At 48.7% G+C, this 19,665-nt stretch overlaps 1 protein-coding gene and 1 long non-coding RNA gene across 4 annotated transcripts in view; one reads left to right on the top strand and one right to left on the bottom strand.

The window, feature by feature from the left end:
- LOC140843158 (uncharacterized) overlaps nt 1–1,280 on the bottom strand; it is a 32,197-nt gene extending 30,917 nt beyond the window's left edge. Inside the window, exon 1 of the long non-coding RNA XR_012120693.1 lies at nt 1,167–1,280. This is a non-coding gene — a long non-coding RNA (uncharacterized lncRNA). The remainder of the gene's footprint in view (nt 1–1,166) is intronic.
- Nucleotides 1,281–1,429: 149 nt separating this feature from the next.
- Nucleotides 1,430–19,665, top strand: part of TNFAIP8L3 (TNF alpha induced protein 8 like 3) — a 38,410-nt gene continuing 20,174 nt past the window's right edge. Inside the window, exons 1-2 of one of the 3 annotated variants that reach the window (XM_017653745.3) lie at nt 1,504–1,620; nt 3,668–3,786. In XM_017653745.3, the coding sequence (XP_017509234.1) occupies nt 3,780–3,786 (7 nt within the window). In that variant the 5' untranslated portion in view covers nt 1,504–1,620; nt 3,668–3,779. Of the gene's footprint in view, nt 1,621–3,667; nt 3,787–17,439; nt 18,149–19,665 lie in introns of those variants that run through there. The other 2 variants (XM_073211851.1, XM_037021066.2) reach the window with 2 other exon arrangements.

Here is a 19,665-nt window from a genome sequence, read left to right as displayed (position 1 = left end):
GAACATAGAGCAGACTTTTATTTGCACCCTGTGAAGCCAATACCTTCACTAAAGGAGGCAGACCCCACGTAGCTGGCAGGTCCAATTCACCTGTGACAGGCTACCCTGCTATGAGCAGGTCTGGACATCAGATAGCCCTGATTTCAAGACCCAGCTCACACACTTTCTGGTCTTGAGACCACAGGAAAGTTATCTACCCTCTCTGAGACTACAAATGGGGGGAAACAGTATAGGCTGAATTCTATGAAATTGCCAACTTTCAACCAGTTTTGACCTCCAAAAAAGCATTTTCAAATGTTCAACCTCAATTCTTCAATGTATCAGTGTACAGATTAGAGTGAAATGGTAAACAAAAAATGGCACTTTTTTAGTGGACTTTCTCTTCCTAATTTCATTGTGTTCAGGTCATTAAAGTTAGTTTGCATGCTCTGTGTGCGCACTTAATATGCGGAGAAGCCCGTTATGTAAGTGTTGGAGCTGATAATTCAGGGAGCCAATAGGCTGCATCCGTAATAAAAAATTAACAACAAAGGATCTCCTGAGGCCTTATGCTCCGTGCATTTTCCCCCTAGTTTAGTTTCTTAATTACTAAATAAATTCTCAAATACTTATTTTCAGAAAGTCGGAGGGAGTTATCGAGGAAGTCCAGCACTGTGTTGAAGACAAAGCAACGGTTTTAAATTCAATTCTTGCCCTTTGAGCCGGGGACGCGAAGAGACCCAGCTCCTTGACTTGGCAGGGCGGGCTGGCCTCGGGCGCAAGCGCGGGCTCCCGACGGTCGCAACCAGCTCCCCGGCGGCTCGCCCAACCTGCCGCCCACGCCGGGAGAAGAGCTCGGCTTTACATTACCTGCGCTGTGCTCCTCGGTGCCAGGCCCAGCTCTTGGCCCCTCACGTGAATTATCTTATTTACTCCCCTACAGCATTCCGGACGAAAGGGAACTGTCCTTTCCCCCCATTTGGCAAGTGAGGAAACTGACACAGGGAGGTTGAGTCCGTTGCTCAAGTTGTCCGACCGGTGGAGTCGGACTCGAACCCTGGCAGCCCCAGAACTCATTATGAACCTCTCCTTTTCTTACTTGGCTAGAGGTGCTTTTTCGCCTAAACATCCTCTAAACTCGGCCACCCTGAAGACAAGGGACTCGGCCTTGCCACCCGCATTATTACCTCGCCGCGCTCCCCAAGTCCAATTCTCCCGCGGGTAGGAGGAGCGGCGCCGCCCCCGGGCTACTTAACCCCAGTCTGGAGCCCGCCGGGCGCCGGACGCTCCCGCTCCTCCCTGCTCGCGCCTCCCCGGCCTCCTCCCCGCGCTCTCGCGGCGCGCCCCCACCCTCTGCCCGGCGCTCGCCTCGCGCGCAGGCACCGGCCGGCGGGCGTCGGGAGCGGGGCGCGGGTGGCGCTCGCCTCCGCGGAGCCGCCCCCTGGCCGCGGCCGCCGCTCGCTGCCCAGCCTGTGCCGCCGGGGCTTGCTGCCGCCCGGCTGCCCGCACTGAGTGCGCCGCGGGACGCCGGCCCCGAGCGCCCCGCAGACGGACGGGCGGCTGTGGACGCCCGGCCAGCAGCCCGCAGCATGGATTCGGATTCCGGGGAGCAGAGCGAGGGCGAGACCGTGATCGCCGCAGGTACAGGGGGGCCGCGGCAGCCCAGCCGAGGGCTGGGGCCGGGAGGAGGGGAGGCCGGGCAGGAAATCGCGAGTATTAATCTGAGCTGCCGGGCGGGAGGCCGATCCCAGCAGCCTGTCCCTTCCAGGCCGGGACTGGGGCTCGCTCCGCTCGGGGAGTTTGCTCCGCGGCTTCCTCCCCCGTCGCACTTGGACGCGCGGGAGGGAGAGGAGGTGCGTCTGCGTCCGGCTCTCAGCGTTGCTGGCTTCTGCAGCGGGCTCGGGTCTCCCGGGCTGGGTGGGGGTGGGGAAGGGCTCGGGAAAACTGCGCCCTGTAGTTTGCTGCAGCGAAGGTTGCAACACATCTGCCTTTTGAAATAACTTTCCGAGCGTCAGGCCCGTCCTCGACTCCGGGGTCCCGGGGACGCTGCGGAACAGGTGACCGGGTCCGGGGGCGTGACAGGGTACTTCGGGAAGGAAAGGCCCCGCGGGCGGGCGAGCAGGGGTCGAACCACAGCTAGAGGCTGCGGTTCCCGAGGCTGCCTTAGACGAGCCAGTGGAGAAGCGTTCTCCCATCGCTGCCCCGCGCAGGAGGAGGAGGTCCCAGCGGAGGGGTCCGCGAATACGGACGCAGAGGGGGCACGAGCGCGGCTTCGCCTTTAAGAGGCGCGGCTGGCTTTTCACAATCGATAGTTATCGAAGCAATGAGTGGATGCTTACTTAGGAAAAATGAATGTCCTCCCCCGCCTCTCCCTGATACTGAGCAACAGGAGGAAGCCACCCACAGTCTTGGGTCGACTTACCTCCGGGCTCAGCCTACCTCCACCACCCGCCGCCCACCGATCCACCCACGCAGGACCCCATCGCCCTTCCTGCGTGTCCGAGGTTCCTGGTACCCGCGCGGCTCCGAAGGCTAGCGCCAGCCGGCAGACCTGTGACTTGAGATCTGGGACCCTTCTGGGACAGCCCTGAGGTCCCGGCTAGTCCCCACTCTTCGCAGTGTTAGACCAGGGTCTTAAGGGTGGGGAGCAAGTGCCAGAAGGCAGGATCAGCCCAGACGTGGGTGTAGGAAAGGCAGGCTCCGGAACCAGGCGGGACAGCGCCAGGCGCCGCGTCAAGGGCCCTACGTATATTATTCCCCTTCATCGCCACCCCACCTAGCCAGGAGGTTATATGTGCATTTTATAAAGGTTCAGAGAGGCTAAGTGACTTGCCCAAGTCTCACAGCCAGGGAGTAGCCCAGAGCCAAGTGACTCCCTTTCCACTGCATCATACCCCTCAGCTTCTCACAGAGCAGCTGTGGGCAACCCCTCTGGGTGGGTGGAAGGGAGGAAGCTGATAGGAAGGGTAGCATGGCCGATGCCCAAGCATGAGGCTTCCTGTGTGTGTGCAGGGCCACCTGCTTTGTGTGGGCATGTGTAGGTATATAATTAATAACCGCGAGCCCTTTGCCTACCTGTGTGTTTCTGTGACTATGAAGAACCAAGATTTTGTTTCACAGGTGGCCTGTGGATCTCCTCACGTCATTTAAAGGTTCCAGGGGGTGTTTTGTGTGTATGTCCAGAGCTCTAAAAAGGAGGGTGGGGGAACAATGACAATGACTCTCTCAAAATCCCAGGAATATCCTCTCCCTGCCCCCACTGTCAGTTGATGGAGAGCGAGGAGGGGGATAGGGGGCTTAGAGGAAGAGGAGGTGAGAAGGAGGAGGGGGAGGGAGGAGATACTCCAGAAGAGTTGACACTTCGGTGAAAGGAGACAGAAGGGGTTCTTAACGGCCCTGTTGCTGCTCCCTGCAGCCTGCCCAGCCCAGAGCTTCCCTTACGTGTTCCGTCTGTTTGCATCAGAAAGCTTCTGCACAGCCAGCAGCAGACATTACCACTGAGGTCAGATGGGTCCCAGGAAGAACAGGGCAGCCAGCTCCTGGGAGCTGTCACCATTTGTTTGCACCTTACACTTTTCTGAAGTCATTTCTCTTTTCCTTATGTGCATGAATCTCACAAGTTGAACATTTCTTTGAATGTCACAAGCCATTCTGCTAAATGACATTCAGTCTCACTCATTGTTTTCAGTTTTAAAGTATTCTTCATGAGAAAGCTTCAGAGCTAGATGCTAATTTATCACCTTGCTGTGGCTGCATCCTGTCAAATGGAAACCCTTGTTGCAGCTTCTGATATGAGTTGAATGACAGGTATGTTATCTGTAGGGGTTGACCTCTGTCTGTATAAGGAATGTGGTATTCATCTGTGGACCTATATCTGTGCAAGCTGGATGGGGTTGTAACTGAGAAGGGCAGCAAAGTAAGGGGAATGCCTCTGAGTAATCGTGTGTGTGTGTGTGTGTGTGTGTGTGTGCACGTGCGTGCCTACCTCACGAGGACTGCTTCCTCCTTAGAGCCCTTCCCTTCCCCAACTTTTGCAGAGTCCTGCCATAAGCCAGATCTTATTAAGGTCAAGAGCCAGGACTCTGGAATCAGAAAGATCTGTGTTTCAGTCTCTACCTGATGGATGAGTTATTTAACCTCTCCAAGCCTGGTTCCCACTTTGTAAAATGGGAATAAAAATAGTACCACAGAGAGGTCATGAGGATTAAATAAAATTACACATGAAAGGCATTCCTGGTAATCATGTGGTTTTGGTAAATGGTAGCTGCTATTTTGATTATCACCTGACTGGATTATTTGTTGTAAGAATACTGCTAAATAATGTACCCTGTGCTTTGTAAAATGTAAACCACTAGGCATGTGTAAAACAATTAGTATTGTTGTTATTATTGTCACATTAATAGAACTGCAAATAGAAGTTTGTTTTGAATTTTCTCCTTTGTATTCCCATTCTCTCTCTACTATGGGGGGGGGGTGTTTGCATGTAGGTTTGTTTGCTTGTTTCTGGGAGGTTATTTTTAATTTACCTCTTCTTATCCTCATCACCTTCCAGCTTAAGGCATGAAGATGAGGCCATTCAGACCCACTGCTTCCACCACCCTTTCTTCCAGCTCTAGGGAAAGTTGTAAAAAGCAATTTACCCCATCCACATGCTAAACTGGAGATTAGCCACTTCCATGCCACTTCAAATAGAAGAGGGAGTAATTTCCACCCCCGTGCCCCACCACTGCTGAACCTTTTCCCTTCAAGGTAGCAGGAGGCACAGCAGGTACGCACCATCCTCCCATTTTGCCCATCTCGATCACTGACCTGGCCACAAATTGGCAGAGGAATGAGGAAATCAAGGAGCCACCTCTTCTTCTCTATACCCCTCTCAAGAGACTTTCCCACATATCTCCCCAGCGCCTGCTGTGCAAACTTCTCATGGCACAGTACCCTTCACAGGACAAGGAAGGGGGTGTGAGATTTGGCTCCATCTGTATTTTCTGTTTTTCAGGAAGCACGGGATGATGCTTCTGTGTCATTCTGCTGCCAGCAGCTCTCCTCTGCCTTTCTGTCATTTATAGTTCTTTCTACAATCAGGAAAGAGGCAGAGTTTATGGAACACTGGATTCATTCCAGAGACCCTCACTTGGCAGTCTCTTCTTTGGCAAGCCCACCATCCATCTCTCAGAAATCCTAGAGCTTCGTGTATTATTAACTCAACAGTGATGGAGAGTCTTTCTTAAGAAGCAACAAGCGAGTAAACATGAGCAGTGTCAGCTTTTTCCCTTTCTGGCTTGTAAGACCAAGATAGTCTGCCCAGCTGATGGCAGACAAGCCCTCCCACCCACAGTGAGATGGTCCGGGGCAGTCACGCAGAAAGGGTGTCCTTGCAGCTGCAGAGGTGCTGCAGAGAAGCATGTCCACGCGATGGAGTCGGGATTGGTAAGGGAACTTCGAGACAATAAAAGAAGTGGGGAAACAGCAGGCCCCTAACTTTGCCCTTCCCGTCCTTCCCATCCTCTAGGTCCTAAGCTTGTTCCATGTGAACAAAATGCAAGAAGGAGATAGGATTCAATAGGCGGCCCAGAGGAGGAAAGGTTGTAGAAGTCAGACACCACTTGAGCAAAGACATAAATAAATAGGGCGGCAACTGAGTGGAGAGCACGTACTGGAGAGAGCTGGGAAACATGATTGTGGGAGGACCACTGTAAGAGGGTTGTAATAACTTGGTCCTGATAGTACCAAAGGAGCCCCCACTGAGCTGATTCTTGAGAGATGTTACCCCGCCAAGAGCTGGGTTTTCAGCTGCCACATCTGGCAGACATGAGGTGCGGGGCCTGCTCAGGTGGGAGCCTCAGCTGCCAGGATGTGGCCCCAGTGCGGAGGGGTGGGAGCTGTAAGGTGAGGCGGAAGAGGAAGGACACAAGTGCCATTCCAGAGAAGTAGCAGAAGTTGGTGGCAGATCGTACAAAAGCAGTGGAAGGAGACTGGCACATTGAGTTGGGTGAGGGCAGGGAGCTGCAGGAGACGGGCTCCCCTCCCCTCCCCTCCCCTCCCAAGGCCTCCCAGCCCCCCACTTCCATCAGGCACTTGGCAGCGATGTTTCACTTAAGGCACTTGCCCCCGTAGACAGGGAATCAGGCTGAGGCACTGGTTTCAAGGGATTGTGAGATTCTGGGGTTTGTTGGTTCTCGTTGTCAGGCTCCTCCTGGAGGCTGTTCAGTAACCTTTGTCAGCTGACAGAGCGACAAATCGATGGGCTGGCTGACTGCGGGCAGGAGCCAGCTGGGATGATGTGCCACGGGGCTATTAGTCATGGTCCCACGTCTTGCTCCCGTTTGTGGACCTCTTCAGGGGCTTCTGTCTTGTCCACACAGTGGGCTGCCACTGCTTTGAGGGTCAGGACCTTGTCTTATGCTTTCATGTTCTTGAGATTTTTCTGAAAAAGTAAGTGACTGAACATCACCAGGAGCCTCCTGAGAGCTCTGCCCTCAGTGGCTAGACAGGCCGCTGGAAACCTGCCCTACAAAGTGGGACTGCCAAAGTTTTCCTTCAATGTTTTGTTTTGTTTCGGTGGTTTAAGATTTCCCGCACAGTCTGGGATCCTGTATTGGGAAGTGTGGGAATGTGAAGAGATAGGACACAGTTCACCTCATCCTCCAGGGCTTGAGACCAGATGGAGTAGGGAGATTGAGATGAGACGCATATACTGCTGGCCACCGCCTAAGCCAGTGCAGGAAGACTCCTGGCCCCTTGTCCTGGGACTACACCCCGGCCACGTCTCTGCTTTTACGTTCTCAACACCAGCCACTTTCTGTTGTTTGCTTTGTAGTTATTCCTGTACATATCTCAACACTTGTACTAGATTGTTAGCTCCCTGAGGATGAGAACTGGGTCTTTTTCACCTGTGTTACCTCCCACCACCACCATCCATGGGCCCAAACACAGTGGTAGGTCATTAGCTGGCTGGAATGGCCGGATGCATGTATAAAGGGATGTATGGATTGATGGATGTATGGTGGTGCTGTAGGCTGGTTCCCTGGGAAGCTGACTCTGAGATGAAGGTTAGCATGTGGCAGTTTATTGGGACTGCTCTTAGGATCAGTACCTGTGGGGGAGAAGGGGACGGGAGGGATGCTGGATGGGGTCCACCAAGAAGCTGGGCTGCAGTGCAGACCCAACAGTAGCCCCGAGCTGTGGGGCTAGAATGGTCCTTCAGAACTGCTCTGAGTTGGGGAGAGGGGCCAGGCCTTTATGTCCCCTGCCATAATGATCAGTCATAAGATGCAAGGAATGGGGTGTGACCTTGGGTGAAGCTGTTCCCTTCATCTGAGGGCTGTCTGCAGGCAGCACCCCCAGCAGCCTGTAGAGGGCTTGGTCCTTTGTTCCTGAAGGGGAAGCTGGCCTCATGTGGCAGCATCCATAGCAAGTGTCCTTCCAAACTCTTCAGGTTTCCTTACAGATGGCAGCCCTGTCTGCTGGCAGAGTTCAGGGGATACTCATCGAGCTGTAAACCTTATCTAGACCTATTATGGTAATTCAGATTGCCAGATAAAATTAGCCATTCTAGATCCCATAGCTCTGCACCTAGTTGTTCATTCCACACCCTCCAGCAGATACTGGCTGGTCATCTGGTGTGTGTTCAAGGTAGTGTAGGGTGCTCTGGTAGCGTACAGAAATGGAATTAGATGCCCTGCCCTCAAAAGGCTTGCAGCCATATTAGGGACTGAAAACATCCACCCCAAACTGAATCTGCAAGACTGGGTGCCATCAGCCATAAACTGCAGGACTTGGAACAGGAGGCATCGTGGTTTGGAGTTTTGGTGGGAAGGCTTCATGCAGGAGAGGGACCTTGAGGATAGCCTTGGAGGAGTGAAAGATTTAAGTGAGGGAGAAGAAAGTGACTAAGGGAGACAGAGAAGGTAGCAAGGCCAGGCACCCCTAGGGGCCCCCTCAGAGAGCAAATGGCGAAGAGGGCTGTCATGCTCAAAACATGAAGTTGGGTATGGGGGTGTAGGTCATAGCCAACATGTACATTTCTGGAGAGAGAGTGTGTCTGGGTATGTAAACGTAAAGCTCTTTTTCCTATGTTAATTTTTCTCTTAAAAAATATGGCAGCTGCTTTTTTATTTGTCAGCAAAACCAAATTATAGTCACACTTTCCATTAGCACTTTTCTCTAACTGGTTCATTTTCTCCAGAGTTACCACTGGCTCCCGCTTGAGTTCACGTGTAAATCTCTCTAGAGATACTCTATACGTAATTTTGTTTTGTTTTTCAGTCACTTGGCTTCAAACTCTTTATGTAAAATGTCAGTGTAGGTGGGTATTTGGGTTGTATTCTGTACAACTGTAGAAATAAAAGATAGAAAAGAAGAATTTTAAAGAAGTAACAACCCTATCAAAAAATATGAGTGATTAAGGCATGCCAAATATATATATATATTTTATACATCAGAAATGCGCTTTTTAGGCAACTGCATGGCACAAATTCTGAGCCTGCTTTAGAACAACCCTCACATTCATATTGGGTTTCCTAAACACCACTGCCTGGGAATAAATTTGAGACTGTTCATGGAAAATCTACTAGTGTGCAGACTATGAAAATGGAAGGCTTGACAGCACAGAAAGTGCTAGACACACCCTAATAGAAACCAGTATTTTGTAACTCAGTTCTCCAGAAAAAAAAGTAGACACTTTGTTGGTGTCCAAGTATGTTTGTTTAAACTATTGGAAAACCACAGAAGCAGCCACTAGCTTCTAGGTTCTCTTCTCAAAAGTAAAATATGCTTTCGGTGAAACTATTCTGACCCTGAAATGAAGCATTTTGATGATACATAGCTTTATGGAGACTCCCAATTGATTTGTTTTTTTACTAGAGGCATCCAATTTCATGTGCAGGAGGAAATACTGTAAAGGGCCGTTCTAGCGAGCACATGTCCCACGTTCTTGATACGGGGCCTGTGGGTTATGCTGGGAAGGTCAACAGCGCCTTGGGTGCAGCATATGGAAGGGAGGTGGTCGGGGCCGGGTGCAGGGCAGGCTTCCGCAGCAGCTCTCTCCTACCACACGGAGGCTGGCTCCTTACTTTTCTTGGGATAATACTGAGAAAGAGAAGAAAACTGGGGTTGCCGGTACAGAGTAAAAGACAATAGGGTTGAAGAAGTTGTGGAAAACATCCAACAGGATAAGAAACTGTGAGCATGGTCTTTGCCAGCCAAAGTCCAGCCCCAGAGGGCTAGTACTGAATGTAAATTAATAGTGGTTTTGAATTCTTAATATATTTATTTTATATTAATTAAGCACATACAATGTATTTGAGACTGGGTTAGCTGCGTATATGGTATTAAACCCTTATATATAGCAGCCTTCTGGGTAAGGAACACTAAAGAGCCCCATTTTAGACCAGGAAACTGAGGCACAGAGAAGTTAACTAACTTGCTCAAAGTGCAGCTTGTCAGTGGGTAGGAAGCCTGACTACAGCGTAACTCCCCAAATGGTGCTCTCACACCAGACAGGCCATGGGGTGAGGTTGCTGGATGCTACCAAGCTCTTCATTCCCCACCAGCAAAGGAGCCCAGAACCCTGCCCCATGAGTTCCCTTCCTTAGGATCCCTCTGCTAGGTTAGCATTATACCTCCAGAAGGCCCTGTGGAAAGCGGCAGACATTACCTACATGAACCCAGTAGCAAGGTTGGCTGGCCCAGGGCTGGCGAGGGGTGGTTTGGGAAAGAAAATGGGGAGAGCAGCCTAGAGCTGCCCTGGGGGAGAAGGTCCTGGTGCAACTGACAGCCACGCCATCTCTGGGGTCGTGGGCCTCATGGGCCCTGGTGACTGGTGTGGCAACACTGGGAGGACAGGAGGATTGAAAGTCAGAGTTTGATAAATCCCTCTATAGGCTGTATTTAAGCTGGGTCCTAAGCCATTTCTTTCCACTCCAGCATGTAGAATCGTTTTAGATACAGAATCCCCAGGAAAACCCTAAGCCTCGGGCCAAGAACCTGGGATTCAAAGCTAGATGACTTGGGGTTGCCTTTCCAGCGCTGTCTCTTACTTAGTGCTTTTTAGAAACATTTTTTTCTTACCAAAGGAATGCAGGCTTGTGGTGAATATGTGAAAACAGGACAAAGAAGAAAATTAGATTGAACCCTAAGAATAAATGTGCTTTTCCAAAAGAAAGAGTGTAGTCCAAAAGCAATCCTGGAAGATGCAGGAGAGCTTTATGGGGCTTGGGGGTGGGGTGGGGGGCAAGCTTTATAACAGAACAGGAGTCGCCTTTCTGAAATGTGTACCTGGGGACACTAAAAGCATCTGGCTACATTGCCAGTCAGTGTCCGACCCACAGCTAGAGGCAGAATCCTCTGGTTCTCTTTCCTTCTCCCAAAACATATATGATTTTCAAAAACAATCAGAGGTATTCTGGGTTTGGGGATGTGAAAAGGACCCCTGCACTGTTTCCTTCTAACACCTCCCACTGTGTTCTTGCTGGCCCTTCCCTTCTTCGCCTCTCCTGAAGTTTATCCCTCCCAGGCACGTCTACCCAGAGGTCAGACCCCCACAGGCGCATACCAGGCCCTTCCCATGTGTGTGGCCCACTTTCTCAGTCAGGAGAGCCCTACAGGGGGCCCCAAGAAGACTTTTACATCTTTTAATACCCAAGACATATTCTTGGTAGGTTTTAGAGAAGGCCAGTGAGAACTGCAAAGGTTAATTTACTTTGAGCTTAATAGCTACCAGCTTCAGATAAATAGATGTATTGGCCTAGTGTTCTGACTATGTTCTATCTTTGATTTTTTATTTTTGTAAAGAAACAGAGGTATTTGTTCATCTGTGTTAGCCTCTCTACCCTCGCAATTTAACTTTGTAATTCAGTTATTCAATCTCAGTCAAACAAAGCAAGCAGAGCTAAGTTAACACAGAATCAACTTTTTAGAGAGCCTAGAGCAGTATCTGATGGGCACTAAACCTGAATTTTCTTAACTTTTTTGACCATATAATCACTTTTGTTCCCTTTTCTGACTATATAATCCTAGTTTCCCTGCACCCTTCCTCAGCTGCTCCCCCTGAACCCTTCATCAATGCCCTTGTCCTACCTGTGTCTCCTAAGGCTGAACACTTGGCCTTGTTCATTTCTAATGATGTACTTTCACTGGGAAGAGATCACCACTTACAGCACAAGGCCCAAGATTCCCAAGGCTGAGGAATAGCCCAGCCCCCTCCAAAGTAAGAATCCCACCCTTCAAAGGTCTCTGGGCTTCTCTGCCTCACTGTCCAGCAGACACTCCAACTCATCACCTCCGCACCCAGGCCTTTGTCTTTCACTCACCTGTTCCCAAATCACCTGGTGGCTTTAACAAGTCATTTAAAGTCAAATACTGTGAAGTCATGAGAACAATTAAATGTCCTACACATGTGATCTTATGGCAAAACCAGGACATAGATATTATTATTCTCAGTTTATAGATGAAGAAACAGACTCAGATTAAATTATCCTAAATCATAAAGTAAGTGGTAGATTTTCACTATTTAAAACTGTCCCCCCTCAAAAGGAGGACACAAACAAACTCAAATATCCAACCTAAACAGACAATTTTAACATTCAGTCAAATAGTTATTGAAAAATTATATACATAATACATTTCCACACAATGGATATTATTCAGCTGTTAAGAAAAATTAATTTGAACAACATATAAGGAAGTGTTTAATGTATAAAAAAGGAGGTCATAATGTATAAAAAAAAGCCTGATACATCTGTGATCCCAGTTTTGCTCTGTACATGCACATACACACACATTCTCTGTATGTATATTTATTATTACACATACAGACACGCCCTACACATACACCCTCTTTTTATATAGAGAAGGGGAGGAAACACCCTCACATTCACACACACAAACATTTAAAACAAATTTTATTGCTGGGACAGAATTAACCACTCTATATGATGAGTTTATAGGTAATTTTAATTTCCTTCTCTGTACTCTCCTCCAGATTTTCCTCAGTAAGTATGTATCACTGTCAGCAGGAAATGTTATTTTAAAAGCAACAACCACGGGAGGCCCAGCGGCCTAGCCCACTGCTCATCCTTCTGCCTCTGGCAGTTCGGTCCCAGGTCCCTCCATCATCTTCCTTGAGTCTTGCTCTTCCCTCACTTCGCAGTGACCCTCATCCCCCTCAGACCAGGCCTCTGAGGGTCCCTCTCCTGGCCCCTCCTGAACCCCCTCTTCCTGCTCACCCAGTGCCCTGGCTTTGGCTCTCACCTCTCTCTGGTGCCTCCACCCCATCACCTTCCCCTCTGAGCCCGCGAGGCCAGGAGGACAAAGTGCAGGCAGTGGGGGTGGGTAATGAGCAGATCCATTTGAGGCCTGTGATCAGACCAGCCGGGGGCACCAGAGCCTTCCCCACCAAACGGACCTGGCGGGTGAGCTTGCTGACTTCGCCCTTTCGGCTTGCTCTCCAGCTGTATGAGCCACTGGCATCCCGGGCCCTCCCTCCCTCCATGACTCTGTCCCCAACCCCTACCTGTTCTTTCAGTTTCCACTTTTTCATATATACATTGATTTTCTGTCTTTATTATTCTTGCAATTAGAAAAAAGGGGAGGGGGCATTTAAAATTCTGTTATTTTAGGATTATTAGCTTTTAGGAGGGATTGGTCTGCCACTACCCACATCAGTCTGCCATTCCAAAAAAATTCATTATTGAGGAGTCATATGATATTTAATATAATGTGTATCTATTTCTGAAGGAATTAGATATTTAACTGAGGATTTCTTATGCACCTTGGAGCTGAAAATAAGAGATATCATGGCCCCAGTATTCTTTACTGCCTCCCTATCTACACTTTATTCTCCTTTAGTCCATCGAGCAGGGGTAGCCCCATCGAGAAGAAAGTGGGGAACAGAAGTTCTCACCTTTTAGGTTCACATTTATCAGGGTTTTTAACCTAGTTTTAAATTAGTCCCAACCATCCTTAATGTTGGGTATTCCTCATCAACCAGGATTTTGCTTTCTTGTTTTGCTTTGCTTTCTTGATTTATATTATGAAAAATGATTATTTTTATCCCTTTTTAGATACAAAAATAGAATATATATTGATTATGCATTGACTCCCTTCTAAAAAAGCTTCTTCCATTAAAAAAACACTTAAGTGTCAAGTGGAAAGCAGTATCAGTTGCCTTTTAAGCAGCTGTATCTCCTTATTAGTTACAAATGAGTAAACATGACCGCTGTGATCTTTAAAGGAGAGGGCAGAGAACATGAAAGACAGACTGACTGAGACAGGAGAGAAAGCAGACGTTTGTGCCCAGAATGATGGTCAGCACATCCTAAGACCAGCACATATAGTGAGCACCCAGGCATTATTTCCAGAGAGCTGGTACCAAACACCCTCTTCCCCGGGCTTTCTCTTCACCCCAGGAGGGAGGTCAGTGATGGGCAGAGGTTTCTGTGCAGGGTGAAGAAGTCTGATTCCAACCATCCTTGGTTGGTTGATTGTTTCATTTGTGTTAAAAAACAAATATCTCCACATACAAATAGCTCTGCCAGATTGTCATAATACAAGAGGGGCTAAGGTCTGAGCAAAACCTGAAGAGGGTGAAGATTAGTGGTAAACAGGAACTGAGACTGCCATCCTACCAGCAGGGTGTGGGGCCAGGACAGGGCTAAGAGCAGCCGGCCAGGCGTGTGGCAGTGAAGCCAGAGGGACAGGGTGCCACCAGACAGGCGCATTCTCTTGAGAGTCACTTGTCCTGTAGTGGGTCTGCCAGTCACGGCTGCCCCAGCCTTCTGGGGCCTTTCCTTCTGGAGGGCAGCACCTCTTAACTTTAATGTCAACAGAGGCTGGCTCGCAAGTGGGCCTCCTGACCTCTCACTCCCACCCCAAAGCAGGTGCTCCCCCTGACTTCCCTTCCGCCCTGTCTCCCTGGCCCCAGGTCTCTGCCTCATTCGTGGTGCTTCCCTTCCCTGCAGCTTCTCCCAGCCAAGGGCTCCTCTCTTTCCTCTGCCTCAAGCCCCCACCTGCCCCACAAGCCCTCCTGGGCAGCAGAGGGATGAAGGCAGTAGAAACTCTGAGACCTGTGGCCATGGCTGGACACTGGCCATGAAGTGAAGATCATAAAAGCTGCCAGAGAGAAAAACCAGGCCCTTACCAATGTACTGGTTTTCTAAATAGCAACACCGAGAGCTAAACAGTGGCACAATGCCACTGAAGTCTTAAGGTGAATGATTTCCGACGAAGTTCTGAACCCAAACTATCAATCAAGTGTGCAGGCGGAATAAAGTCATTGTAAGACGTGTTAGAGCTAAAAACAAGATTACCTTATCATGTCCCTTCCTTAGGGAGCTGCTAGATGGGGACCATTCAGCCGAGGCCCCCAGGCCATGTCTGGCCTGCCCCCTGTGTTTATATTGCTACCAGCAAAGAGCACTTTTACTTTCTTATGTTCGATTACATTTTAAATGGTTATGTGAGTACCTGGACCCATTTTGTCTTTTGGCCCATTATTCTCTGTTCCTTTAAGGTAGTTTGCTGATGTCTGTGCTACTCAAAGTGTTCACTGAAATGGGGCACAAGTTAAGAAAGAGGGAGCCATGAGATCCAAAGAACACGAGACGGACACCTGAGAGAGGGGGTGAAGGTTGGAGAGATGACCAGGGTGTCAGCTTGAAACAGGTGTAGAGGGAGATGCACCCAGATTTGAGCCAGGGTGCAAAGAATGCCCAGAGTCCTCAAGAAATAAAAATGAAGTGGTGGATTAGTTGATGTGCTTGAGCCTATCGAGAGGAGTTTTATATTCCGCTGGGAACTTTGGGAGGAACTCAGTGCTAGACAGGAAACTAACCAAAAGAAAAAACAAGGCAGTGTTTACCTCCTGGGAAAACAAGATGAATAAGAAAGGAAATGCAGTCATGGAAGTGATAGAACATACCTGACTCAGCTATGAGTGGGTCTAAATCACAGTCACGTAATCACTGAAGTCTGATATAACTAATTATTAAAATAGAACCAAATTAGAAAGTGGAAGGATAAATGAATGAAGAGAGCTTAATTCTCACCTTCCTTAATAGGAAATTAAAAGCAAATGAAATCAAGACCTAAACAGTATAAACATGTAATTTAAATATAGAGAGGTAATTATTAGTTGCAACAGCTAAAATGTTCAAAGTATTTTGCTTCTAAGGAGCCAGCAATAGAAGTAGGCCGGAGGATGCTGCATTTTGTTAAAAGCATTACAGAATGACTTGACTTTTAAAATAATGTAGCTGTATTATTTTGAAAATAGATATTTAAAGTAACAAAATTAAAAAGAAGAGTGAATGATCATCCCGAGGAGTAACGTCCTGGTGACCATGCCCGGTGGTGGTGGCCTCAGGCCCCTAGGTGGAGGGTCCCAGGGCCACATTAGCTCTGATTGTCATTTATTGTTCCTGACATGAGTGTGAATACATTTCAATAAAATGTCAAGACTGATAGCCATTCATTCAAGCAATGCACATTCTGTGTTTCTTTCCTGGCTGGAGCTGGCCAGATGAATACATCATGATTCCTGCCCTCAAAGACTTCACAGACTGGTGAGATATAAAGTCACTCATTCCAGCTGATAAGAATATACTAGAGGGAAAGGTGATTGCAGAGAAAAGTGCTCAGAGGTCAGAAATCTTTCACTGGAGCCCTGGAGGTTGAATAGGAATTGGGGGAGGTGGGGTAAGGGAGGAGCAGATGTCCAAGCACAGGGGAACAGAATATTCAGAGGCACAGAGGGGACCCAGGCATGATAAAGCCAGGTACAGGTGACATCTGCGTGTGACCTGGAAGTGGGAGCTCAAGGGTTTATGTAGAGGATGAAGCTGAAGAGGTGAGCAGAAGACGGAGCACCGTTCAGTGACCCAGCATTCCAGGAGAAAGAGTTTGGACTTTGTCTTCCCTCATGACATCATTTTCTGGGCCAACCAGTCACTATTGAATTTTGAGATCAGTATTTACTATTGAGCTTCTCCCATGTGCCAGGTGTATCATGATGAACACAGTCCAGGTCTCCCTCTCCTGAAACAAACCAGTGAAGCCAGGTGAAAGGTCCTTGAATAAGCCCCACACGGGGAGTTTGTCCTGGATAAAGGGAGGCTTCAGGGGAGGGGTGGGAGGGAGGGCAGCAGGGGGGTTGGATCTGGGGGAAAGATGCACAAGGGCAAAATGGGTGACACTTTCTCTTTGGGCAGCGTCGGAATGACAGGGATGGGAGGCCTAGTGGGAAGAACTGGCTCTGGGGCTTTGGACACAACTCCCATACGCAGCTGTGTCAGCACAGGGTGGCCAGTGGGGGCTGGCAGTCTGCAGCCTGGTTTGTGGGCACTGAGGCCAGCACTGTGAGAGGCCTTAGGTGGAGCCTGCTGACCACCTGCTCTCCGGTGAGCACAGGCTGAGGCTTGAGTCAAGGATCCCAAGATACTGGGGGAGGGGAAGGCATTTTAGAGAGAAGCCAGAGAGCTGGAAGGCTGGAGGCTCCAAGGGCATTCCCTGGGCTTCTCCAGGGGAGGGAAAAGCAGGCCTTCCACTGCTGAAGCACAGCAGTTGCAGAGCCGGGAGAGGGCTCAGTTTCAGTGTGAAAAGGAAAGCTGATAATCGGTCCCACAGGCATTGGCTCACATCTCATGTACACCCAGTGCTGTTATTGGATTTAAAACTTCAATTTCTGATTCTGAAGAAGGTACTATTAAATTGAGAATGTAAAACAAATGATCACAATCATGGTCCAGCTCCCTCATTTAATAGATGGAGAAGCCAGGAAGGCTTGGGCCCACTGCACACAGTGAGTGCATGGTGGCGGGGGTGGACAGCAGGGGCAGGCCGGGGGGCCCTGCTGCAGCTCAGTGGCTATAGGCAGGCCCACAGTCGGCTATCCGATTTTCCATACAGGGTTTTCCCTGTCCTGGGGGAGTGACTCATGGCCATAGCACTAGCATCCTGACCCCACAGGACACCTATTGTCAGCATCCTGGAGTGACTAAACCCAGTGAGTTGATCTGAAACGGTGAAACCTCCTGTACTGTCTTATATAACCATGAAGTATAAATAATTTTATTTGGAGGTGCTTATTGCTTTTGAGACAAATATGAAGAAAGTTTAATCTAGAAAGGGAGCCTCAGAGAGGCACATTTATGAGGGCCTTCCAAGAAGGCAAGTGCCCCCTGCTCACTGGGCTCTCCCTCTTCCACGGTACCAGTGGGACACCCCCAGCTCAGGGTGGCTCCTCAGAGTCAGGGTCCCAGCAAGCTTAGGAGTCCAACCTCACAGGATCTTGCAAATGAGCGAAAAGCTGCCATCCCACCTCTCATCTGCATACTAAAACCCCCAACGCTGTCATTCCCTGGGCCATACAGTGGCCATGGCACCAGTGGATATCCAAAATGTGGTTTGGCTCATGTCTCAGATCTCAAATCCATGAACAAAATAACAATTACTAGAGAATGTACGTAAGGCTGTTTTAAGTATTTATTACATGTGCATCTTTCCTGCTGTTCTACTTTCAAATTGACTAAAATCCAAACACGTTATACAAAAGTTATATTTCACTAAAAAAAAAATTAAGTAGAACATTGAGCAAGGCATGGTGCTGTCTGCCAAATCGTCTCCCATCCAGAAGTGCCTTCTGGTCTCTTCTCCCTCATGTGTTCCCACCTCTCTAGCTTAGCTAACCCATTATCCTTCTTTTTGTAAAGCTTGCTAAGCTGAGGGTTAACATGTTAGTGTATTAATCCCAATATAGCACCTTCCAAGAGCTTCAGCCCTTCAGATTTAAATACCCACTATCTCAGGCCATATTTTGTTTGTTTTTCCCAATATAGACTGCAGTTTGTTCCATTTTATTGCCCGCTTTTTTTTTTAACGTTTCAGGTTTTATTTCTACACTCCAAAAATTGAAGAATTCCAAAGATTGACATTTATATTACATCAGTCTATTTACTAATCTCACATATTACCAAGTTGGCATCCTTCCACAGCTCTGAGTGCAGCGTCCTACCAATGCCCTTGTTAGCAGTCTGGTGGCTTGAGCCTGGGTGTTTGAGCACCTGCAGTGGTGAAGAGTTTGGGAGCTGCCAGCAGGAAGAGAGGATCACCCAGGGAGGCAGACGTGGCCTGAGCTATTCTGATCTCCAACAGCTCCTGAGTATTAAAATAGCTGGTGAGCGTGAATGGGGAGGTTCTGGGGGTGGCAGGAGGGATGGGTGCTCCTGCATGGAGAGAGGGTTCCTGCTGGAACTGAATGCTGAGGGCGGGGTTGATGTAGCTGGCACCCCTGATGCTGCTTGTAGGGGTGCAAGTAGGCAGCTCTGTGGGAAAGGCAAGGGGTAGACCTTGTGCAGAGTTCAGAAGGCTTTTGAATGCATTTGGTTCAGCCTGCACTTTGTAAATAGGCACTTCATTCCAGTGTGTGTCCTGAACAAGAGCATCTGGGCCTCAAACAATGAGAAATAACACACTAAATCATTCATTCAATCATTCATTTAACTGGCATTTAGTGAACAATATCTGTATGGTGGACACTGCCCCTAGTTGTGAGGATGCATAGGACCTCTGAACATCAGTCCTATAAGAACTCAGCACCAACCGCAGTGCAGCATGGGAAAAGGACTGCGCCATAGTTGGGTGTGAGGCCCACCCTTCGTGGAAAGACATGAGGCATGGCCAGGGGCTTCTGCAGGAGGAGGCCTTCAGCTGGAACAGACAATCTGTCACTGTGCCTCTTCCACCTGGGCAAGTCCACTGGATGCAGCTACAGGCACAGAGGGCAAGGGCAGCCAGGGGCAGGGTACCACCTACAGGGAGAGCCAACTTGATTTCTGGTACTTAATTTCTGGTAACCAATTATCCTTCTTTTTTTTAAGCTTGCTAAGCTGAGGGTTAACATGTTAGTGTATTAATCCCAGTACAGCACCTTGCAAGAGCTTCAGCCCTTTAGGCTTAAATACTCAGTCTCAGGCCATATTTTGTTTGTTTTTCTCATCTGCCTCTCTGCAGCCAGCTGGGTGAGGGTGGAGCCATCCTTGTGAAGGGGTGAGCCACCAGTTGGCTTCTGATTTCAGCATGTCCTCTGAATGACAATAGATGAACAGGCCTCTGGGTGGGCAGAGTTGGGGGACTGTCTGTGGGGCTTCCTCTCATTGTCACCTGCCATCTTCCAGCTTATGAAGAAGCATTAAAAGGGAATCCTGCTATGTACCAATAGAGATCTTTAGACACACTTCCTCCATCATGTAGCCTGGTGCTGGGTTATTGGTTATTTTCTGCAGACCCTTTATAGCAAACACTGGAAACAGTAAAAATCTATCAAGAGAGGACTGTTATAGGAAATGGTGGCACATGCTGTCACCAAAAAATGATTATGTAGTACATTTATTGACATGAAAGATATCCTCAGAGTGTGGATCGAAAATGCATATTAGAAAATAGTGTTCATAGATCCCATGCTTGTCAATATTAAAGTGCATATGTCTGGGAGAATGTTAGGAAGATGCACAGTGGGAATGTGGGGGACTCATTTTCTTCCTTTAGCTTATCTGTCTGTTCTGACTTTTCTCAGTGCTCATATGTCATTTTTTATAAAATAATCATTAAAGACAGAACATATTTTGAGAATTAGCTCCTCAGTGTCCCCTCTTACAATAAAACAAGGAGAATAATATTGAAAATTATGCCAGT

This window comes from Manis javanica, chromosome 8 (genome assembly GCF_040802235.1).
Source record: "Manis javanica isolate MJ-LG chromosome 8, MJ_LKY, whole genome shotgun sequence".
Classification (NCBI taxonomy): domain Eukaryota; kingdom Metazoa; phylum Chordata; class Mammalia; order Pholidota; family Manidae; genus Manis; species Manis javanica.
Note: the sequence above shows the minus strand (reverse complement) of the source record. Positions and strands in the feature narration are given on the sequence as shown.